Source organism: Chenopodium album, chromosome 9 (genome assembly GCF_948465745.1).
Source record: "Chenopodium album chromosome 9, dcCheAlbu1.1, whole genome shotgun sequence".
Classification (NCBI taxonomy): Eukaryota; Viridiplantae; Streptophyta; class Magnoliopsida; order Caryophyllales; family Amaranthaceae; genus Chenopodium; species Chenopodium album.
The window spans coordinates 17350629-17367789 of record NC_137842.1 but is presented as its reverse complement, the minus strand read 5'-3'; the positions used below and the strand labels follow the sequence as shown (position 1 = coordinate 17367789).

The 17161-nt window shown below is 36.1% G+C and overlaps 2 protein-coding genes across 3 annotated transcripts; one reads left to right on the top strand and one right to left on the bottom strand.

Annotated features, from left to right (window-relative positions):
• Window positions 1-1812: 1812 nt before the first annotated feature.
• LOC145557487 (uncharacterized) lies at window positions 1813-2760 on the top strand. Its single transcript, XM_081618666.1, has one exon. It carries the CDS (start codon window positions 1813-1815, stop codon window positions 2758-2760), a length of 948 nt encoding a protein of 315 aa, XP_081474792.1.
• Window positions 2761-3511: 751 nt separating this feature from the next.
• On the bottom strand, window positions 3512-13899 carry LOC145558450 (exocyst complex component EXO84C-like). Of its 2 annotated transcripts, XR_014092475.1 has the most exons (8): window positions 13156-13899; window positions 11890-11984; window positions 9670-10705; window positions 6969-7493; window positions 4852-5040; window positions 4281-4417; window positions 3832-4205; window positions 3512-3740 (listed from the first exon to the last, which is right to left on the bottom strand). XR_014092475.1 is itself a non-coding variant. In XM_081619697.1 (7 exons), the coding sequence occupies exons 1-7, from the start codon at window positions 13249-13251 to the stop codon at window positions 3947-3949; spliced, it is 2337 nt and encodes a 778-aa protein (XP_081475823.1). In that variant the 5' UTR covers window positions 13252-13899; the 3' UTR covers window positions 3512-3946. The 2 variants fall into 2 exon arrangements, 1 of the variants encoding a protein (XP_081475823.1); XM_081619697.1 differs by having other exon boundaries at window positions 3512-4205.
• Between the last annotated feature and the right edge of the window lie 3262 nt (window positions 13900-17161).

The window sequence follows — 17161 nt, the reverse complement described above, 5'->3', positions numbered from 1 at the left end:
GATGCTGCACAGGATTATGCGAGAGATAGATAATAATATAATATAGTGCAATATATCTATCACATAATCCCGTTCAACACCAGCGCACAATGCACATTGAAATGGAAATCCATTTTGTTTGAGAAAAGGTGGCATTGGGAAATGTATGATTATTACATGCACAATCCTACTAGATAGCATTCCATGTATTTTCACAAAATGCCTACCTCATCAACTATTCTTGAACTTAGATACACTCTCAGTGTTCGACCTTCTCCCACTAACTGCAAGGGTGTGATAGAGAATATATGTAAATGTTATTCGCGTTGTAAGTATTAAGATATATTTTGTGAATATTGAATATTTAAATTTTGAGATTTTCTAATAAACATGATTATGACTCAAACTTGTAACCCTATATATATCCATTAACACAACTTATGGAGTAGGGATTTTTGTTTTTTTAAGGCTTGAAAAGAAATGTAGATTAGAAAGAAGTGGAGGGAGTAATATGGTGAATATTTTCTTTCTTTCTGTTTACATAGTTTTCCAATCAATAAAGACACTTCAAACAAATTAAGTTTGTTCCCTAATGCTGTGTTTGCAAGGACATGCTTCGGATCCGGTTGACCATAGTCTATGTTGTGACGGAGCATGGCTTTGTCAGGATAATCGTGCAGGCTCTGGCTGGATTTTTCGACAGGTTGATTCGGATGTTGTTCTAGCTAGAGGTGCTCGGGCTAGTAGAGCAGTCTCTGCTCTTCAGGCAGAATTGCAAGCCTGTTTTTGGGCCCTTTCGGATGGCTGTCCGTCGGGGTTTTCTTCACCTTCTCATTTATACGGATTGCGCTCAAATTGTCTCCTTGTTTCAGCATCGTTGTTCTTCGGATATTTCTTGCCTCTGGTTGATTCAAGAGATTAAGGAGATTCTCCCTCGTTTCACTATTTGCAGAATTCGTAAAGTGCCTCGTCATTGGGTGACTCCGGCGCATTGGTTGGCCGTTCAAGCTCGTGATCATTGCTTTCTCTTATGGTTTTTAGTTAGGTTTGCTTTTGATTTGTTAGTGATCTTTGTAAAAAAAAAAAAAGTTTGTTCCCTAAGAAAAAAAAATAATCAAGAAGATTCTTAGCCCCCAATTTTTTTAGGCATACAAATGTACATATCTAAAAATAGTGATTATGGTACTGCAAGCCTACACAAAAATGTAATTTATAGTAAAAATAAATTTGAGCCTACAATATATATTTTTTTCTGTTATCTTAATTTATCCTTTCCGTCTCTCTAATGGCTGCAATTAAGTTCATTTGACACCACAATCCAAAATTTCATTCATTCTCATATTTAATCACTCTCTTTTCTTTCTAATATTTTTTAGGCAAAATCAACTTTTCAGTCGATATTTTTAACCATTATCTCCACCTTACTTGTTGCTCCCAATTTCCATCATCAAAAGATAGCGTACATTGATTAATACATTCATTGATTATTCAAAGATCAAATTCATCTTTCTGTATAAACATTCCTATATTCTTTGTTTTCCTTCTCAAATTTTGAGATTGAGTGAAAATTACATATATGCATGTACGTGCGTTGGATAAGAAATTCCTTAGAACATTTGGGCATGAAAAGAATTTTGTTGGTGCAACAACTTCACCTTCTCAAGTAAAGTCATCTAACCATATATGATTTATTGCATGAAATTCTTGGCAGAGATTACCATTATATTGTTGTTCGATCACATAGTTGATAGCTACGTATATCTTCATTTAATCCCTCAGTCGGGTACACATAGAGTTAGGTGTAATATCCATGTTACATTTTCCTAGAACGTAATGACTACAAATATAAGATCTCGATCAATGAAGGGACCACCAGAGAGAGTAACGGAGGAGCCTATAACCCTTAAGAGTTCCCTATGCACGGTAACAAGTGTTTTTCTAACAAATATTGCGGGATATTGGAGAAATGTTAGTGTATTGTGGTGTAAAAACCTAATGAACATTTCTTTTAGCATCATTATAGATGGATGTGAAGGTGAAATGGAAAGGCAAACAACATGCAAGGTAGAGTTAAAACCTTGGCATTTTTGGAGCAAGAAAGGGTACAAATCTTTTGAGATGGATCACAATAAGGTACCGGAGGAATCCAGCCACCAACTCGACTTGTATTGGGATCTACGATCTGCCAAGTTTGCCGGTAGCAGCCCCGAGCCATGCTCAGACTACTACGTAGCACTTGTATCCGATGAAGAGGTTGTGCTATTACTAGGGGATTTCAAGAAAAAGGCTTATAAGCGCACAAAGAAAAGGCCAGCCCTAGTAGACGCAATCCAATCCTTAAAGAAGGAGACAGTGTATGCTAAGAAGAGTTTCGCGACAAGGGCACGTTTCACTGAAAGCAAATGGGAGCACGACATAGTGGTAGAGAGTTCAACAACGGGAACTAAAGACCCGGAGATGTGGATTAGTATCGATGGAATCGTTCTCATTCATATCAAGAACTTGCAATGGAAGTTCCGAGGGAACGAAACAGTGGTGGTTAACAAGACGCCGATTCAGGTGTTGTGGGACGTTCACGCATGGCTATTTTGTAATCCAGGAACAGGGTATGGATTGTTCATATTCAAGCCGGGAGTATCCGAAATGGACACAGATAAGGAGGGAAGCAATAGAAGTGGAGCTAGTGACAATAGTTGTGGTAGTATGTTTTACTCAACACAAAGTGCTCAAACCAAAATAGTTGATTTTTGCCTGTTATTACAAGCTTGGAAAACCGACTAAAATTGAATCTTACAATTCTAATCATTCATATTATCACTAGAATTTTCTTTGTTATGTAAATACAATTTATTTCAATGTTTATTATTATGGTTTACATAATTAGATCCCTACATTTCTACTTTTATAATTAACTAGTGCAAGGGTCGGTTTAGAGGTGTCCATTCAGGTAATTAGGTTGGATTTAATTGGGTTTAGTTGAATTGGGTCTATTTCTAGTTTAAGTCATATTAAACCATTGTGTCCATACAAGTCAAGATTTGAACCTTGTTACTTCTTGTTTGAGTTGGTATTATCGGGTCGAGTTAGATTTTGACACCTTTTGGTCGGTTTTACTCATTGTAACATTTACAGCAACAATAATGTGCAGGAACAATGCTATTATCACTATCATTGATTAAGCACATTCGAAAAGAAAAGGAAAAAAAAAAACACAACCTTTACTCATTAACATCATCATGTATTATCCCTATCATCTGTCATTATTGGCATTATCATTTTTGTCTGAGTGTCTCAAGCGAAACCAAAGTCATTATCGAGAAAGGTATTTTGAGTAGACCTATCAAACAGGTTGGATTGGGTTCGTGTCAAATTCAAACAGGGTGATTTCGAGTTTGGGTCCAGCAATGGTTGTCCTAATCTACCCCAAAGCCTTAGTTTTGGGGTTGCGATTTAAGCAACAGGGCAGGCTATCAGGCCATGAAAACAGACAAGTAACCTGGTTCCAAGTCTCTGATCTGGAAAAATTACAAGCTAAGGTGTAAAACAAATCTGCATTGAAGATTATTTATGATAACGCGCTTGTTGGTAATGTAAAATTGTTCAGTTGTGTCAGGTGTAAAGATCAAACCTCTGATTTTCGGTTCCATTTGACAGTGGTTGTAGGTGCAATGAATAAGCATTCCTCCAAGAATAAACCTGTTTCCCCTGGTTGAAACCATTCCTCTTTACTCGCAGAACATAAGTACACTTGCCAAATATACCTGATTTTAAATAACTTAGTACTCTCTGAGAAGATTACCGACTAATATTGACAACATGTTCTAACCTACTGAAAAACCCAAAAGGCATTACCCTATCTGGGCCTTATATGACCTCGGCTTCTTCCTCTAGACCTAAATCAGGCTTTCAAAAGCTACCAAAACCACCTTCATTCTCTACCAAGTATAAGTACAATTTCCAGCTGGTTTCAGGCCTCGTGATCAATAATATGTGAGGGGCTATCCAAATCTCCCGTTTCTGCAGAGGCAAAAGAATGGAAGGAATCTACAGTTGAAGTACAGGAAATAGAGTCCTCAGAATCTGACACGATATGTTGTTGATGTAGAAAGTCATGTTCTTCTTGTTCTTCGTCTGGTTCTGATGCTTCTGACCCAGAGGCTCCAAGCAAAAGTTTATTAATGGCAGCCTTGGCAGCCTCAGAGAACCACTCATCCTCTGGAAGTGTGCTGAAAATAAAAAACGAATCATAAGAAAACAGCCATATATATTAATTAAAAACCCATCAGAAGTAAATGGGATACCTCTGCGGATCAATGCCTCTTGCAGAAAAGGTTTTGACTGCACGAGCAATGATTCCAGATGCTAGCTGTAGCACATGTCTTGATGAATAGCCAGCAAAGCGTGCAATTTCAACAGTGAAATGCATATCAAGAGTCAACTGCCATGATGAACGATCAAGAAACATTGTTCATTTGTTAGAGACAATTGTCAAAGGGAGGAAAGAATAACATTCACTCAAGTCATACACCACCTCAATTTTGATTTTGCACACCAAGCAGAATCAGATGAGAAGAAAAGGCATGCACTAATCTTCCAAAACACTCTTTGTTAATATGTCTGGGATCAGTCTTCAAATGAGGTAGGTTTACAATATGGTAAGTTAATAATGGACAGCAAATCTTAGGCAACTCACACACTAACTTATAGTGAGATTAACATGTTACTTGAATAATAACAAGTCACTCCTAGAGTTTATTAAACAGTGTTACTTGGTATCACAATGAGTTATTACAAGATGGTTGATTTTAACCAAAAAATTGACGCCTTTTTCCTTGAATAAAGAAATACAAAAAACCATACATAATTAATTACCTGCTGCAAGCCAAATGGCTTTAATGGAACTGATTCATCCTCAAATACACCCCAAAATTCCTGTTCATCAGACAACCACATGACTATTGTTTCTGTCAGCCTTGCCAGTAGAACTTTCTGAAGCTTCTCTTTTCCAAGCAATACATCCCCAGCAACAGTAGCTAATTGTTGTAGCCTTGCAAATAAAGCCTGTAAAAATTTCAGGTCAGCTTCTTTTACAAATGAGATCTTGAGTAATACAATTTAGTCAGGCCACTGCTTATCTGTGAATGCCACGGTACACCGATACTGCAAGGAAACAGCTAGCAGTTGGAGTTTCTGTGTTTCAAAAATAATCACGGGATCCCTATAATGTATTAAATCTCTAATATATTTTCAAAGGTTTAAAAGTTCTAGAAAAAAAATAGTTTTGAATGCCAACTAAAGCACACTATTGACATAAGCATGTTAAATTGCTCTAGTTTAATAATCCTCAGTGATTTGGATCTATAATCACTAAAAGATGACTTCGTCACTATTGTCTCATTTAGAAAACCGAATCAATGGCACTATTTTCCAAGAAAGGCCAAATACGTAGTACATAGTCCTGAGCTCTTAAAAGCATACTCATCTTTTTCTAGCATCATGCTTGACCACAGAGCGGCATAAGATTTGCTGTCTATTAACAAGCCTAGCGCTGCTTATTATCTCTTACAAAATATTTGGCTACAGTAGAGCATTAACTGAAGGCTTATTATAAAAACTAGCCTCAGAAAGGCTTATGAAACTATTATTATCTGTCCTTTTTCATTTTACATGATGCTTGCTTTGGGTTTTATAGGATCTTTCTCAGCAGGACTGTGACTTGCCTTTCTCTAAGTCTAAGATATTTATGGGACGTTTGGTTGTGAAGCTCCATAAAAGGAGAGGAGAACTCTGTTGTTTTATTCTGTGAGCCATAGGCATTAGGTCTTCCTTGTTCATTCTCTACCTTCATTCCTCCTAAACTGGATCACCCCATATCAATTACTCTTGAATTCCCCCCTCCAGGATTCCACTTGGATATCCTATCTGAAATTGAGTCATCTGAGTATCTGACATTAATACCATCAACACAGTAGGTCAGAAATAGAACCACTTTTTTACCCCTAAGTAGTGATTTCTAACTCACCAGACACACAACAATAAAATTGAACAGTGGAAAAAAAAAAAGGTTGGCCAAGATCTAATCTAGCATAGATTGGCCAAAAAAGGTAGGCTGGAATCCTAACACCTAAAATAATCTCATCTATGGACAAGTCTCTCTCCTCAAAAGTACAGTTCTGGAAAAAAATTGTGGTCGGATTTGTTAGTTGGTATCATGACCCGACTACCAACAGTCCAATACAAGGCCTTGTGGATAAAACCCGATAAAGCTGGCAGTGGATATGGAAAAAATTAGAACAGCATTTGTTAGTCAAGAAGGGGTAGGCTTAGGCCATCTCGCTTGCTGCCCTACTTATTGTCATCTCTGGGATCTTGATTCCTGATTATACTTTACGTCAAACTTAGTGAAATTTTAACTAAAAATATCTCTTTTTGCTGTTAGGGCCTGTTCACATTTACTGAACTGAGCTGAACTGAACTGATTAGAGCTGAACTGAACTGAACTTGATTGGAGCTGAACTGAACTGAGCTGAAATGAATATTTTATGAGAGAGGGAAATTAAGAGCTGAACTGAACTGAACTGAACTGATTGGAGCTGAACTGAACTGATTAGAGCTGAACTAAACTGAACTTGATTGGAGCTGAACTGAACTGAACTGAGCTGAAATGAATATTTTATGAGAAAGGGAAATTAAGAGCTGAACTGAACTGAACTGATTGGAGCTGAACTGAACTGATTGGAGCTGAACTGAACTGAACTGAACTGAAATTAAGTAAATGTGAATGGGCCCTTAATGTAATACTATTCTCAAGTATACTGAACAGAAATCTCATCAAGGTCCAAAATGAGACGTGACTACTAGCACACAAACAGAGTGAATAGCATTATTAAACATAAAGTTTAAAATAAGTAACCAGAACGACGTAGAAATTAGAAAGACAAAGTAGCTAACTGTTTAACATAAAGCTAGAGCACCTAGAAGAGAATTACCTGGAATGGAAGTGAAGGAAGCGGAACTGATTCCCATTGTAAGTTCTCCCCTTCTTCATCAACATATATTCTGGCATCAAGTCGTGAATTACCCTCTCTAGAATATATGAAGTTCAAAACATATTGCCGGCAAAAATGATCCCTGAGCTTGTCTAGGGAATGCTGAAGTTGACGTCTCCAATCCTTGAACTCAACAGCATTACCTCCTATAGACGAGATGCTCTCATGGGATCCAATGCTTGGATCATGAGTCTCCATATTAATATTCCAAATTCTTGAAACTGCCATTGGTAGTAGCTCATCTGCAACACTGTTAGCAACCCCCAAAAGCGCAAGCTGTTGTGAATCTGTCTCAGCTTTGAAGGGAAGAGTCTCCTTCAGCTCTGTAATGCCATCATCCTCTGAAGGACTAGGTAAAGCTTTAGTTAGAAGGTCCACATAATTATCAAATAGTTGCACAGTTCTACTTAAAAGATTTCCCCCAAACTGTAGAATGGCCAAGGGTGTCAGCTGGTCAACAATATCCTGCAGTTCCATAAAAAAGACATTAAGAACCCAGTAGGCAGAAGATATTTGAGCAACTTATATTAGATCATCTCATCTTAAAAAGGCTGGTGCTTTACCATATGGTGGAATGAAAAGGAAAAGGTGTAAATGAATCAAGTTCTCCAGATTAATCAACATAGATGTTGTGTCAAAAAAAAAAAAAAAAAAAAAAAAAAAAACATTGATGTTTTTTTTTTTTTCCTCAAAGAAAATAAATGCTAACCTTCCCTCCCAAAAAAAAAAACAGAAAAAACAGAAGAGTACAGAGTAACTCATTTTCTAAGATATGTCCCAGTTGAGCAACTTTTGAAAGCCCCAGCTGCCCTAGCCCATAACGGCATTGAATAAGTGATTTTGCTCAAACCAAAAAAAATTCTACTAAAGCATTGCGCCACAAGTATCAAAAATATTTTCTATTAAAGCATTGCGCCACAAGTACCCACAACAGCTACTTCTCCTTACCCTACCAAACCCCCTGAAACTAACCTGCATCTAATCCAAAACCTCTGAAGGACAAGATTCCTCATGCAATGCAAACAGCTCCTTCTAAGGTTACTTGCCAGTTGCCACTTCACACTGTAGAAATATATGTGAACAAGACTCACTATGCTCACACAGATATCAGGTGAAATAAAGTATTCCAGCCTACACTTTTGGAGCATGTGATTAATACTTTTTCCACCAAAAGCCAATCTCCACACAAAAACCCTTGCCTTTAAAATAAAGTCTGAATACTGAGGGGGTCAATCCAAGACACTAAGAAAAGATTGACAAAAAAGTTACAATGAATCCTCAGTCAACACCCTAGCATTACTGCAGCTACTTGAAGATCAAGAATCTGAACTAAAGAAGAAAGCTCTCAATCTCCTCCAAAAAATTAAACAGCAAGCATTATCACACTATAAACCAAACATTGTGGATTCTAGATAGGAGGGAAAAAAACAATCTCCTCTCCAAACATCTTCCCAATAACGAATGTGACAACCATTTCAACAACAAGAACAAAGAAGAAAGTATTTTGCAGCATTTTAGGAATGCAGGAGCACTCTAGATTTCCAACAAGAAAAAATAAAGGAAAAAAATCTAAACTATGTACAATATACATATCAATCTTAACACCTATTTCAAATCAGACTTCAGAGTTTTATTCTCCAGTCTAATTAACATCACTTCAGAATTTTTTCATATTGCCGGTTCCAATCTTCCTTTCTCACTTAATCCTAATCAGAGTATCAGAATATAAGTCTCCCGTCAAATTATCATAGCATTAGAATGTCTTGATATTGCTGATTCCATTTATTTTCCTATATAGACTAGTTTTATATCCTCATAACAGCCTCATGAATTTGAGACGCTACTGTGAAAGGCTTAGCAGGATCATTACATAACATATTAACATCCAAAATTACAGTACTCCTATCATCATTATTATTTGCATTTTACCTTGTAATACAAAATTAAACATGATATGCGACATCTAAACAGTATTATAATTAAACACAATTATACAAAGGCCACAACAATAAAATACCCTCAATTTATCCAGTTTTTACTCAGCATGACAAAAGAATGTCAGAAATTACATGTAATTGCAACATTACTGATTGAAATGCATGGTCATTCAACATTTCTTCACTTCTAGAAACACAAGAGAAAAATCTTGTAGCTTGGGACAGTAAGAAATTTCTCCCTCTAGAAAAAAATGAGACTTTAAATTTTCATCATATCATTATCAACAACAACAAAGCCTTAGTCCCAAAATGATCTGGGGTTGGCAAACATGAATCGTCATAAGGAACCATACGATACAGAAAAAGGGACATAACAAGATAATCAGTTGAAATTTTCTGAAAAAAAGGTGTTCAAAGTGAGAATCAGAAAGAGCATCCAATTAAAAATTAGGGGATTTATAAAGTAAACTTTAAATTTTCATCAAACAAGAAAATTCTACTTAGGAAATGTACGATCAAACTTGATTGTTTTCACGCAAAACAACCTCTTAGATGTAGCCAGTTTGCAAGTCTCTTCATATTCTTAAATTTCCCAATTTTCTTAATGGCTATTTTACCTAATATGTTAACTTTAAACAGCATGGTTCACGGAATGCATCAATATTAGAGATTTTCTTCAGCAAAATTTCAGAAAACAAACTCACTTTGATAATAAAGATAAACTTCACTCCATTACTTATAAGAGCATTATCTGGTGAAGGTGCAAAAACTGACAAAGGAGATAAAAACCGAGGAGACAACAAAGGACTGTCATCATTATCTGAAATGTCTAGAAATACTCGTCTTGCTCTTCTAAAGTTCATCTCCAAAACTTCTTCCATATAAGGCCGCATTAGTACCATAAGCAACTTAGAGAGCTTGATTCCCTGTAATTCCAGGATTATACAATTGCTGAGACTAGCCTGCACACAAACACTAGCTGCACGCAGTGCAGTAACTGTCTCAGATGAAGGCCCATGCTCCTTAACAAACCGCACAAAAAATTCAATTTCCTCCTCTGCCCATTGAACTACTCTATTTGTGTATATAGGATCATCGCCAAATGTAGAATGTGATTCCTTCGCAGCTAATGAGATAAAAGAAAATATAATTTTTGACAATGTAGCTGGGTATGTTTCTGGATAAAGGGAACATGATGGAACAGAAGCTTCAACTCTGTTTCTGAGGCGAGAAGCGTATCTTTTGAGCAGTATCTGATGTGCTAGGGGTCCTTTTCCAAGTTTTAGCAAACCACATAAAGCCTGCTTCAGCTCAACGTCGCCAAGTGAAGGCTGACTGCTGATTCCTACAAACTGATCCTCAAGAGTAGCCTTTCTTTTCAAGAAAGCAGATTTATAAAAGGATACGTTTGATGAAATATCTCCAGCACTTCTCAGGTCTGGTGAGCTTTTTTCCTCCATTTCTAAAGCTTCCAAGGCATCCTGCAGTTTGTGCTCAGCTAAGAGGAAATCAATCTTTTCCAAAAATATTCTTTTTGCATCATAGGTGTCTTTACACAACACATCATCTTGCTCACAATTCTGCAATTCAGGTACGTTTTCTTGCTCACCAGCTTTGATGCACTCATCTAATTCACGAAATACGCCACTCTCCAGATCCTGTACCAAAATTCCTTGGGCAGAAATGTGCTTTCTCAGATCAGTCAATTCATGTTCCATTTCAACAACTTCTTCCGATAATCTGTGACATGATAGATTAACATATTAAAGCATGATCTTTAGGCATCCAATTTTAATGGTACAAGTGTACAACGCGCCATCGAATGACATCTCTAAGAAAAATATGAAATCCAATAAATTATGAGCTGGAAGGCAAATTTAACTTCCTCGATTTCAACTTTGATAGCAGTCTCATTATCTTTATATATTTTAATTCACCCAAAGCTTTTCACTTCAAAGGCTTGTAAAACAAATTCAAATTACTCACTAACACATTTTCAATGTTGATGAGCCAGCTTTGGTCCACAAACATGTTTCTTCTGAAGTTAGGATGGGATTTTCAAAAGATGAACTTTCTTTCTCCAGACCTGAACTAGGTTTCAGGAGTTACAGTTTTCCCACTAAATAACATACATAAACGGATATTCATAATAGAAAAAAGCAGTCCGTATCGTATCTAAGACCTTGATCACAAGACTAGTAGCCTAAGATTGCATTTGAGTTACTAATGGAAAGTAGTGTCTCACTTCCACAAGGCATGTGCCTTCATCTCTTGCATGATGCATCCAGTGCAAATTATGAGACCTTATTGCCAGTTTTGCCACAATACACTTCATGTCTCCTTCAGAGCATTGTATGTCATACACTAAACCTGATCAGGAGCTAATTAACAATTTAGTTAGACCTTACTCACTTAACATGCCAAAAGTAAGTTGCCTCTATGCAAAGACATTTAATCCAAGATTAAAAATTGTTTAATCAATCACATTGGCATCACTAAACCTACCATATTGTTAGCACAACTTTTACAGTTATATTAGCTTCAACCTAGAATCTCTATACATGAGAGACAATTTAATGCAAGTAACATGGGAACATGTTTTGAGAGAAAGGGAGGTCATTAAACTTGCTGAAAAATACAACTAAATATGTAGGCAATTTCTTTTCAACACAGTTCTATTTTTGAATATCTAGCCTATCATTTACAGAAACAGAGATTTCTTACAATTTTATATGGGACAAGTGTTAGAACCTAAAACAATTCAGCTGCCCAAGCCCTCAACATGTATTCTAACCACCAACCGATAAAAAAATGCATGAAGGTCTGTGCTGTCAAATATGAAATTTTATATTTAAAGAGAACTTTGAATCAACAAGTGAATACTGGCTACAATAAAGAAAAATCAAAAGGTGGTTCTATGATACCTCAGGAAAGCCAAGTACTTTGCCCTTGTATTTCCACATAAATTCTCCACTGAATCCTTCAGATCCAACAGCTCACAGCACAATCTTCTGATTCCCTTAAGTAATTCATGTGCAACACGTGTGAGAGTAAGAAAGCAGCAAGATACATAAAAGGCCGAGAGGAACATAATAAAACCACAAAAGCTCAGTGACAGATAATAACAATTAGCGAAAAATGGATAAACCAGATACCCATAGCTCTAAAAAGAAAACAATGCATATAATATAATGACGAATATGAGACTTAAATTATTCCTTAGCATCATTTTCTAAGATAGGTCAATATCAACACTGCAGAGCTTTAGAGGAACTTGAAATTTCCTTCACTGAACAACAATCATCTTTCAATTGAGCTCATACACAAACTTTGGTTCTCTGTTTTCTTATCCTCCATATGGAATTTTTATTTATTTATTTGGGGGGGGGGGGGGGGGTGGTCATCTAAAAACAGTCCCAACTCCCAAGTATAATCATGTTGCTAATGCTCGGTCTTTTCAGGTCTGTAATGCACAGGAACATAACAGTCATCTTATCAATCCTGCTGAATTCAGCTCCACAACTTTAAACATAGCTATGATAAGTCGATAACCAAAGGTAAATTCATGCAATCATGCCCAAACAGTCTCACCACCCGGCCATGTACGAGCCATTTTTAGCCTATATATAGAAAATTTTGAGTTCCAAACAAACACAATGTCACTTTTTTAACTAATATAATATATAATTAAACTCTTTTCTATTCAATTTTAATTTCATTTTTTAAGGCAAGTTTGATTTAACTTACCATATTTGAACTTATTTTGTTTAAACAAAATGTTCTATACTAAATTATCTTATTTTTGTGTGAAATTGTCTTAAAATAACATATTTCATTTGAACTAATTCTCTAAAATATACATAATAAGTTGAACAAAACCGAACCTTGAGCCTAAACATGAGACTCATTTTTCCTTTTCTACTCATTCATAGCTAAATCAACAACTAGAGAATAACAAGTAAAATTATACAAGCTTAATCGAAAATATATCAAATAAAACAGCAAAATAAGAAAAATCCAAAACCCGGATCAAATCTCGAACATCATTTACCCTCGTCGCTCACTAAATATACGGTACACTCGGGTGTATAATAATGCCACTAAATAAAAAAAATAAAAAAATAAAAAAAAAACCAAGAAGATGATTAAAAAGCAAAACCCTAAAATGTAAGAAAAGAAAGAGAGAATACCTTTTCAGTGTTAGATTGAAAGAGAGAGTTGATCTTAGATTGTGGGATTATGCCTTCATGGTATGAAAAATCTTCATCTTCGTCACTGCTCTCCATTGCAGAAAACCAACTTTTGAATCGAAACTTCTGGATTAATTTGCGATGAATTATGACAAAATTTTCAACTCAAGTATAAAAGCTCACTTCGGGTTACCTAAGAAAAACCAGTGACCAGAAACTGTGTTTTTTTTTTTTTTTTTTTTTTTCAGAAGCAGAAATTGTGTGTTTGAATTCTTTGAAAGCTGAATAATGAGAAAATACTCGTTAATATGCGATATTAACGAGCAGTGTTAATATGGGGTTATCAAGGTCATATCCATTGTTTCAGTAAGGGTATAGTCCGTCTTCTCTTCACTAATGACGTGTCCGTGAAAAGAAATTCCCGTTTTGCAAAATCCCCGTTCTATATGTTGCTGATAGTATTGGGACTTTGAGGCGGAGTTGGTGACGAGAAACAGTAGTCCACCCAAAATCCCAAATTGGTTCCTTCTGGAGTTGAATTCGAAATCAACTAGCACTGTCATGTCGAATTCATGTGCGGTTCGACTGCGGTGGTGAATTGAAGTTCTATCACGGGGTTAAGATTGGTTCAATTGAAGGTTACGGGTTGAACTGTTGAAGTTGGGAAGTTCAGCTAACTGCAATACTGGTATGTGGTCTGATCTTTAGTATGAGGTTAGAAACATCAAACTATGAGCTTAGAAGTGTCATAAATATTTTTACAATTCTAATTTCGACAGCGGTGGTCAATTGTAGTTGGTAGCTAATTTAAGATTTACACATTCAATTCAAAAGAGTTTTAATTTAGGATTTACTGGGAATATACCACCATCATTATTATGAACTACAAATCAAAATCCTCTCATTTTGAGTCATAAACACCAAATTAATTACCCCAACAATATGGAATGAGGCTCCAACCTTGAATTTTGTCTCACCGACACCCACTCCCTCACATTTGCTGGAGATTGAAGAACTAGAGCTCAAGACAAAAATAACGGGTTTTGGCAAATGATGAGGATGGCAAAATGAAAGTCAAAAGGGGATCCAAAAATAAGGTTAACCATTGACTAACGTCAGAGTTAAGTGCCAACACACCACCAATGAGAGAAATTATTAAAATAATACAGCGAAGCTCTTATATTTGCGATTTTGCCACTATATTAACATTCAATGTCAATATCACATATTAACCAGGCAAAGCTCCTGAATAATTGCTCATATTAGTACGGAAAAGTCTTGTTTATTTGGCCTTATTTTTTTTGGGAAATTCCCATTGGTACACCTGTGGTATTGACTTTTCCCATTGATACACTCCAAAATTTTTGTCTTCCCATCGGTACAACCATAGTTTGGTCTTTTTCCCAACCGTGACTAACACCGTTAAAAAGTATTTCTTTAAGTTAAAATAATTAAGGAAAAGATTATAATACCCCTTTTAAACATCTAATGTCTCGATTTGCGTGTCAAATTGTTCGGTTTAAAGTTTTGGGAGTCCTAGTCGTTAAGGATCCAAATTAACCTCGAAATAGCAAAAAAAATAACGCAAATGTCTCATATGCGTGTCAAAAAATGTCTCGATTTGCGTGCTATTACTTTTTTGTGATAATAATTGTTCGGTTAAGGTTTTAGGAGTCATTTTGACCCTTTATGGATCTAAATCGAACTCGAAATTGTTAAAAAAATAACAAGAATATCTCATTTTGCACGTCATGATATTTCTTTTTTGTTTTGTCATGAGACGCAAAACGAGACATTTTCGTTAATTTTTTGACAATTTCGAGTTCGATTTAGATCCTTAGAGGATCAAAATGACCCCCAAAACATTAACCGAACAATTACTATCACAAAAAAATAATAGCACGCAAACCGAGACATTTTTTAACACGCACATGAGACATTTGCGTTATTTTTTTTTTTGCTAATTTCGAGGTTTGGATCCTTAAGGACTAACATGACTTCCAAAACTTTAACCGAACAATTTTTGATACGCAACTCGAGACATTAGATATTTAAAAGAGGTATTATAGTCTTTTTCTTAACTATTTTAACTTAATGAAATACTTTTTAACGGTGTTAATCACGGTTGGGAAAAGTCAAAACCACGGGTGTACCAATGGGAATTTCCCTTTTTTTTACAAGGATCTTGCTATCGAGTGCCGGGCGTTAGATAAGCAATATTACTACCTCTGATCCAAATTACTCGCAACTATTTCCTTTTTGGGCCGGTCCACATTACTTGCAACTTTTCCATTTCTTTTCCTTTTTAGTAAATTATTGGGTGGTAATTGACCAACGTACCCTTTACTTTTTTTTTAAACAACCTTATTAAATTACAAATCTGATTTCATTATATTAAACCCCAAGCTTAATTAATTAAACCCTCATCCCCTTTAATTTTCTCTCTCCTCCTCCAACTCCGTTTTCATGGTGGCTTTGTGGTGTTAAGAGCGACGAGGTTCGTCGGTAATAATGAAGAGAATGAGTTTTCTATCTCCTCTCCTTCCTCGTGGTTTAAGATCGGCGGGGATAGGCGACACTGTGGTTTAAGATCGGTGGCCTCGTGGGTTTCAAATCGGTTGGTTGGGGTTGGTGGTTTCGGTGTTGGTTGTTTTGGTGTGCTGGATTGGTGGTTTCAGAGTCGGTGGGTTCGGGGGTCGTGGGTTTATAGGGTCGGTGGGTTTCTGGGGGTCGGTGGTTTGGTGGTCGTGGCTGGTGGGTAGGTTGTTTGGTGGTTTGGTGGTCGTTAGGTTTCTGGGGGTCGTTGGGTTTCTGGGGTTGGTGGTTTGATGGTCATGGCTAGGTTAGTCGTGGCTGGGATTGGTGGTGGTGGGTTTCTTTTTTAAAATTGGGTTGAATTTTTTTTTATTATTTATTTTTATTACTTGATTAATACTTAAATGTATACCCTTATCTTTCAATAAGCATGCTTAGGAAATTTTGCCTCGGCCTCGGCCAAACCCCCCCCCCCCCCCCAAAGTTGCAACTAAATTGGACCGGAGGTAGTATATTTGTTGAAATTTTATCAAGTTAGTAATGCATGATAAAATTACACGTCGTTCGGTGAAATTAATGTTAGTTTTATTCTAATATTCCACTTTTAATTCTCTTATATAATGCCCCGGGAGCGCTCGTTAGCTTTTGCCTTTTTTCTAAACTAATTTAGTTTTACTAATTTTTTAGTCACTCCGTCACACAATACAAAGCTTATATTGTATGGGCTTTTTTAATTAAGGTCAAATGCGGTCCCTAAATTAACGTATTTGTAGCATAGAAACTATAGACCCTTACCAGGTACAGGCCCTCGTCCAATACCTTAATAAAAAAATAATATTTGCAAATTAAAAAAAGATAAAATAAAATGGGGTGGGGTAAAATGAAAATGCGTTGGGTAAAAAAGGAGGAAAGAGAAGTTACTTTCCCCCTTTACTAGCTGCTCTTCCCGCAAAAAAACAATCAGCGCCAATGTAGCTCAAGGTTCATAGAGGGGAATTTGGCTTGATTTTCCACATTAAGAGGCGAATTTGGCTATAACTTCCACCTTAATATGGAAATCCACCTTAATCAAGTAAGAACCTTGTTGTATTTTGGTAATGATGTAAATTATTGGAAAGTTAGGGTTGGTTAGTTAATTAAGTAATCTGTTATGTTGTTATGGTGTTTTACAGGGACAATTGTAAATGAAAGTAGATGAAGGTTCTTGTGGAAATGGTGACGACCATCAATTTGAAGTGTTAGACTTGGATCCGGTTGAAGCGGATGTATGTATGAAGGAGATGTATTTATTAGTAATTGGATTTTTTTAATGGTTATTTATTTGACTAAGTATAAAATTTGTGTTTATTGTTGGATTTGATTTGATTTAGTAAAGATATGATTATTAAGAATAATTGGATATGTATACCTGGACTTAAGATTTGAGTACTAATTAAGTTTTTGTTTTTTGTTAAGATTTAGTATACCTGAA

Bases quoted from the DNA above. Each gene is read 5' to 3' on its own strand.
- LOC145557487 (XM_081618666.1), top strand. From the start codon at position 1,813: ATGACTACAAATATAAGATCTCGATCAATGAAGGGACCACCAGAGAGA.
- LOC145558450 (XM_081619697.1), bottom strand. From the start codon at position 13,251: ATGGAGAGCAGTGACGAAGATGAAGATTTTTCATACCATGAAGGCATA. The intron at 11,985-13,155 runs GTATTCTCTCTT...GAATTACTTAAG, and splicing joins TTCAATCTAACACTGAAAAG to GGAATCAGAAGATTGTGCTG. The intron at 7,494-9,669 runs GTGAGTTTGTTT...ATGGAACTGCAG, and splicing joins AGTTTATCTTTATTATCAAA to GATATTGTTGACCAGCTGAC.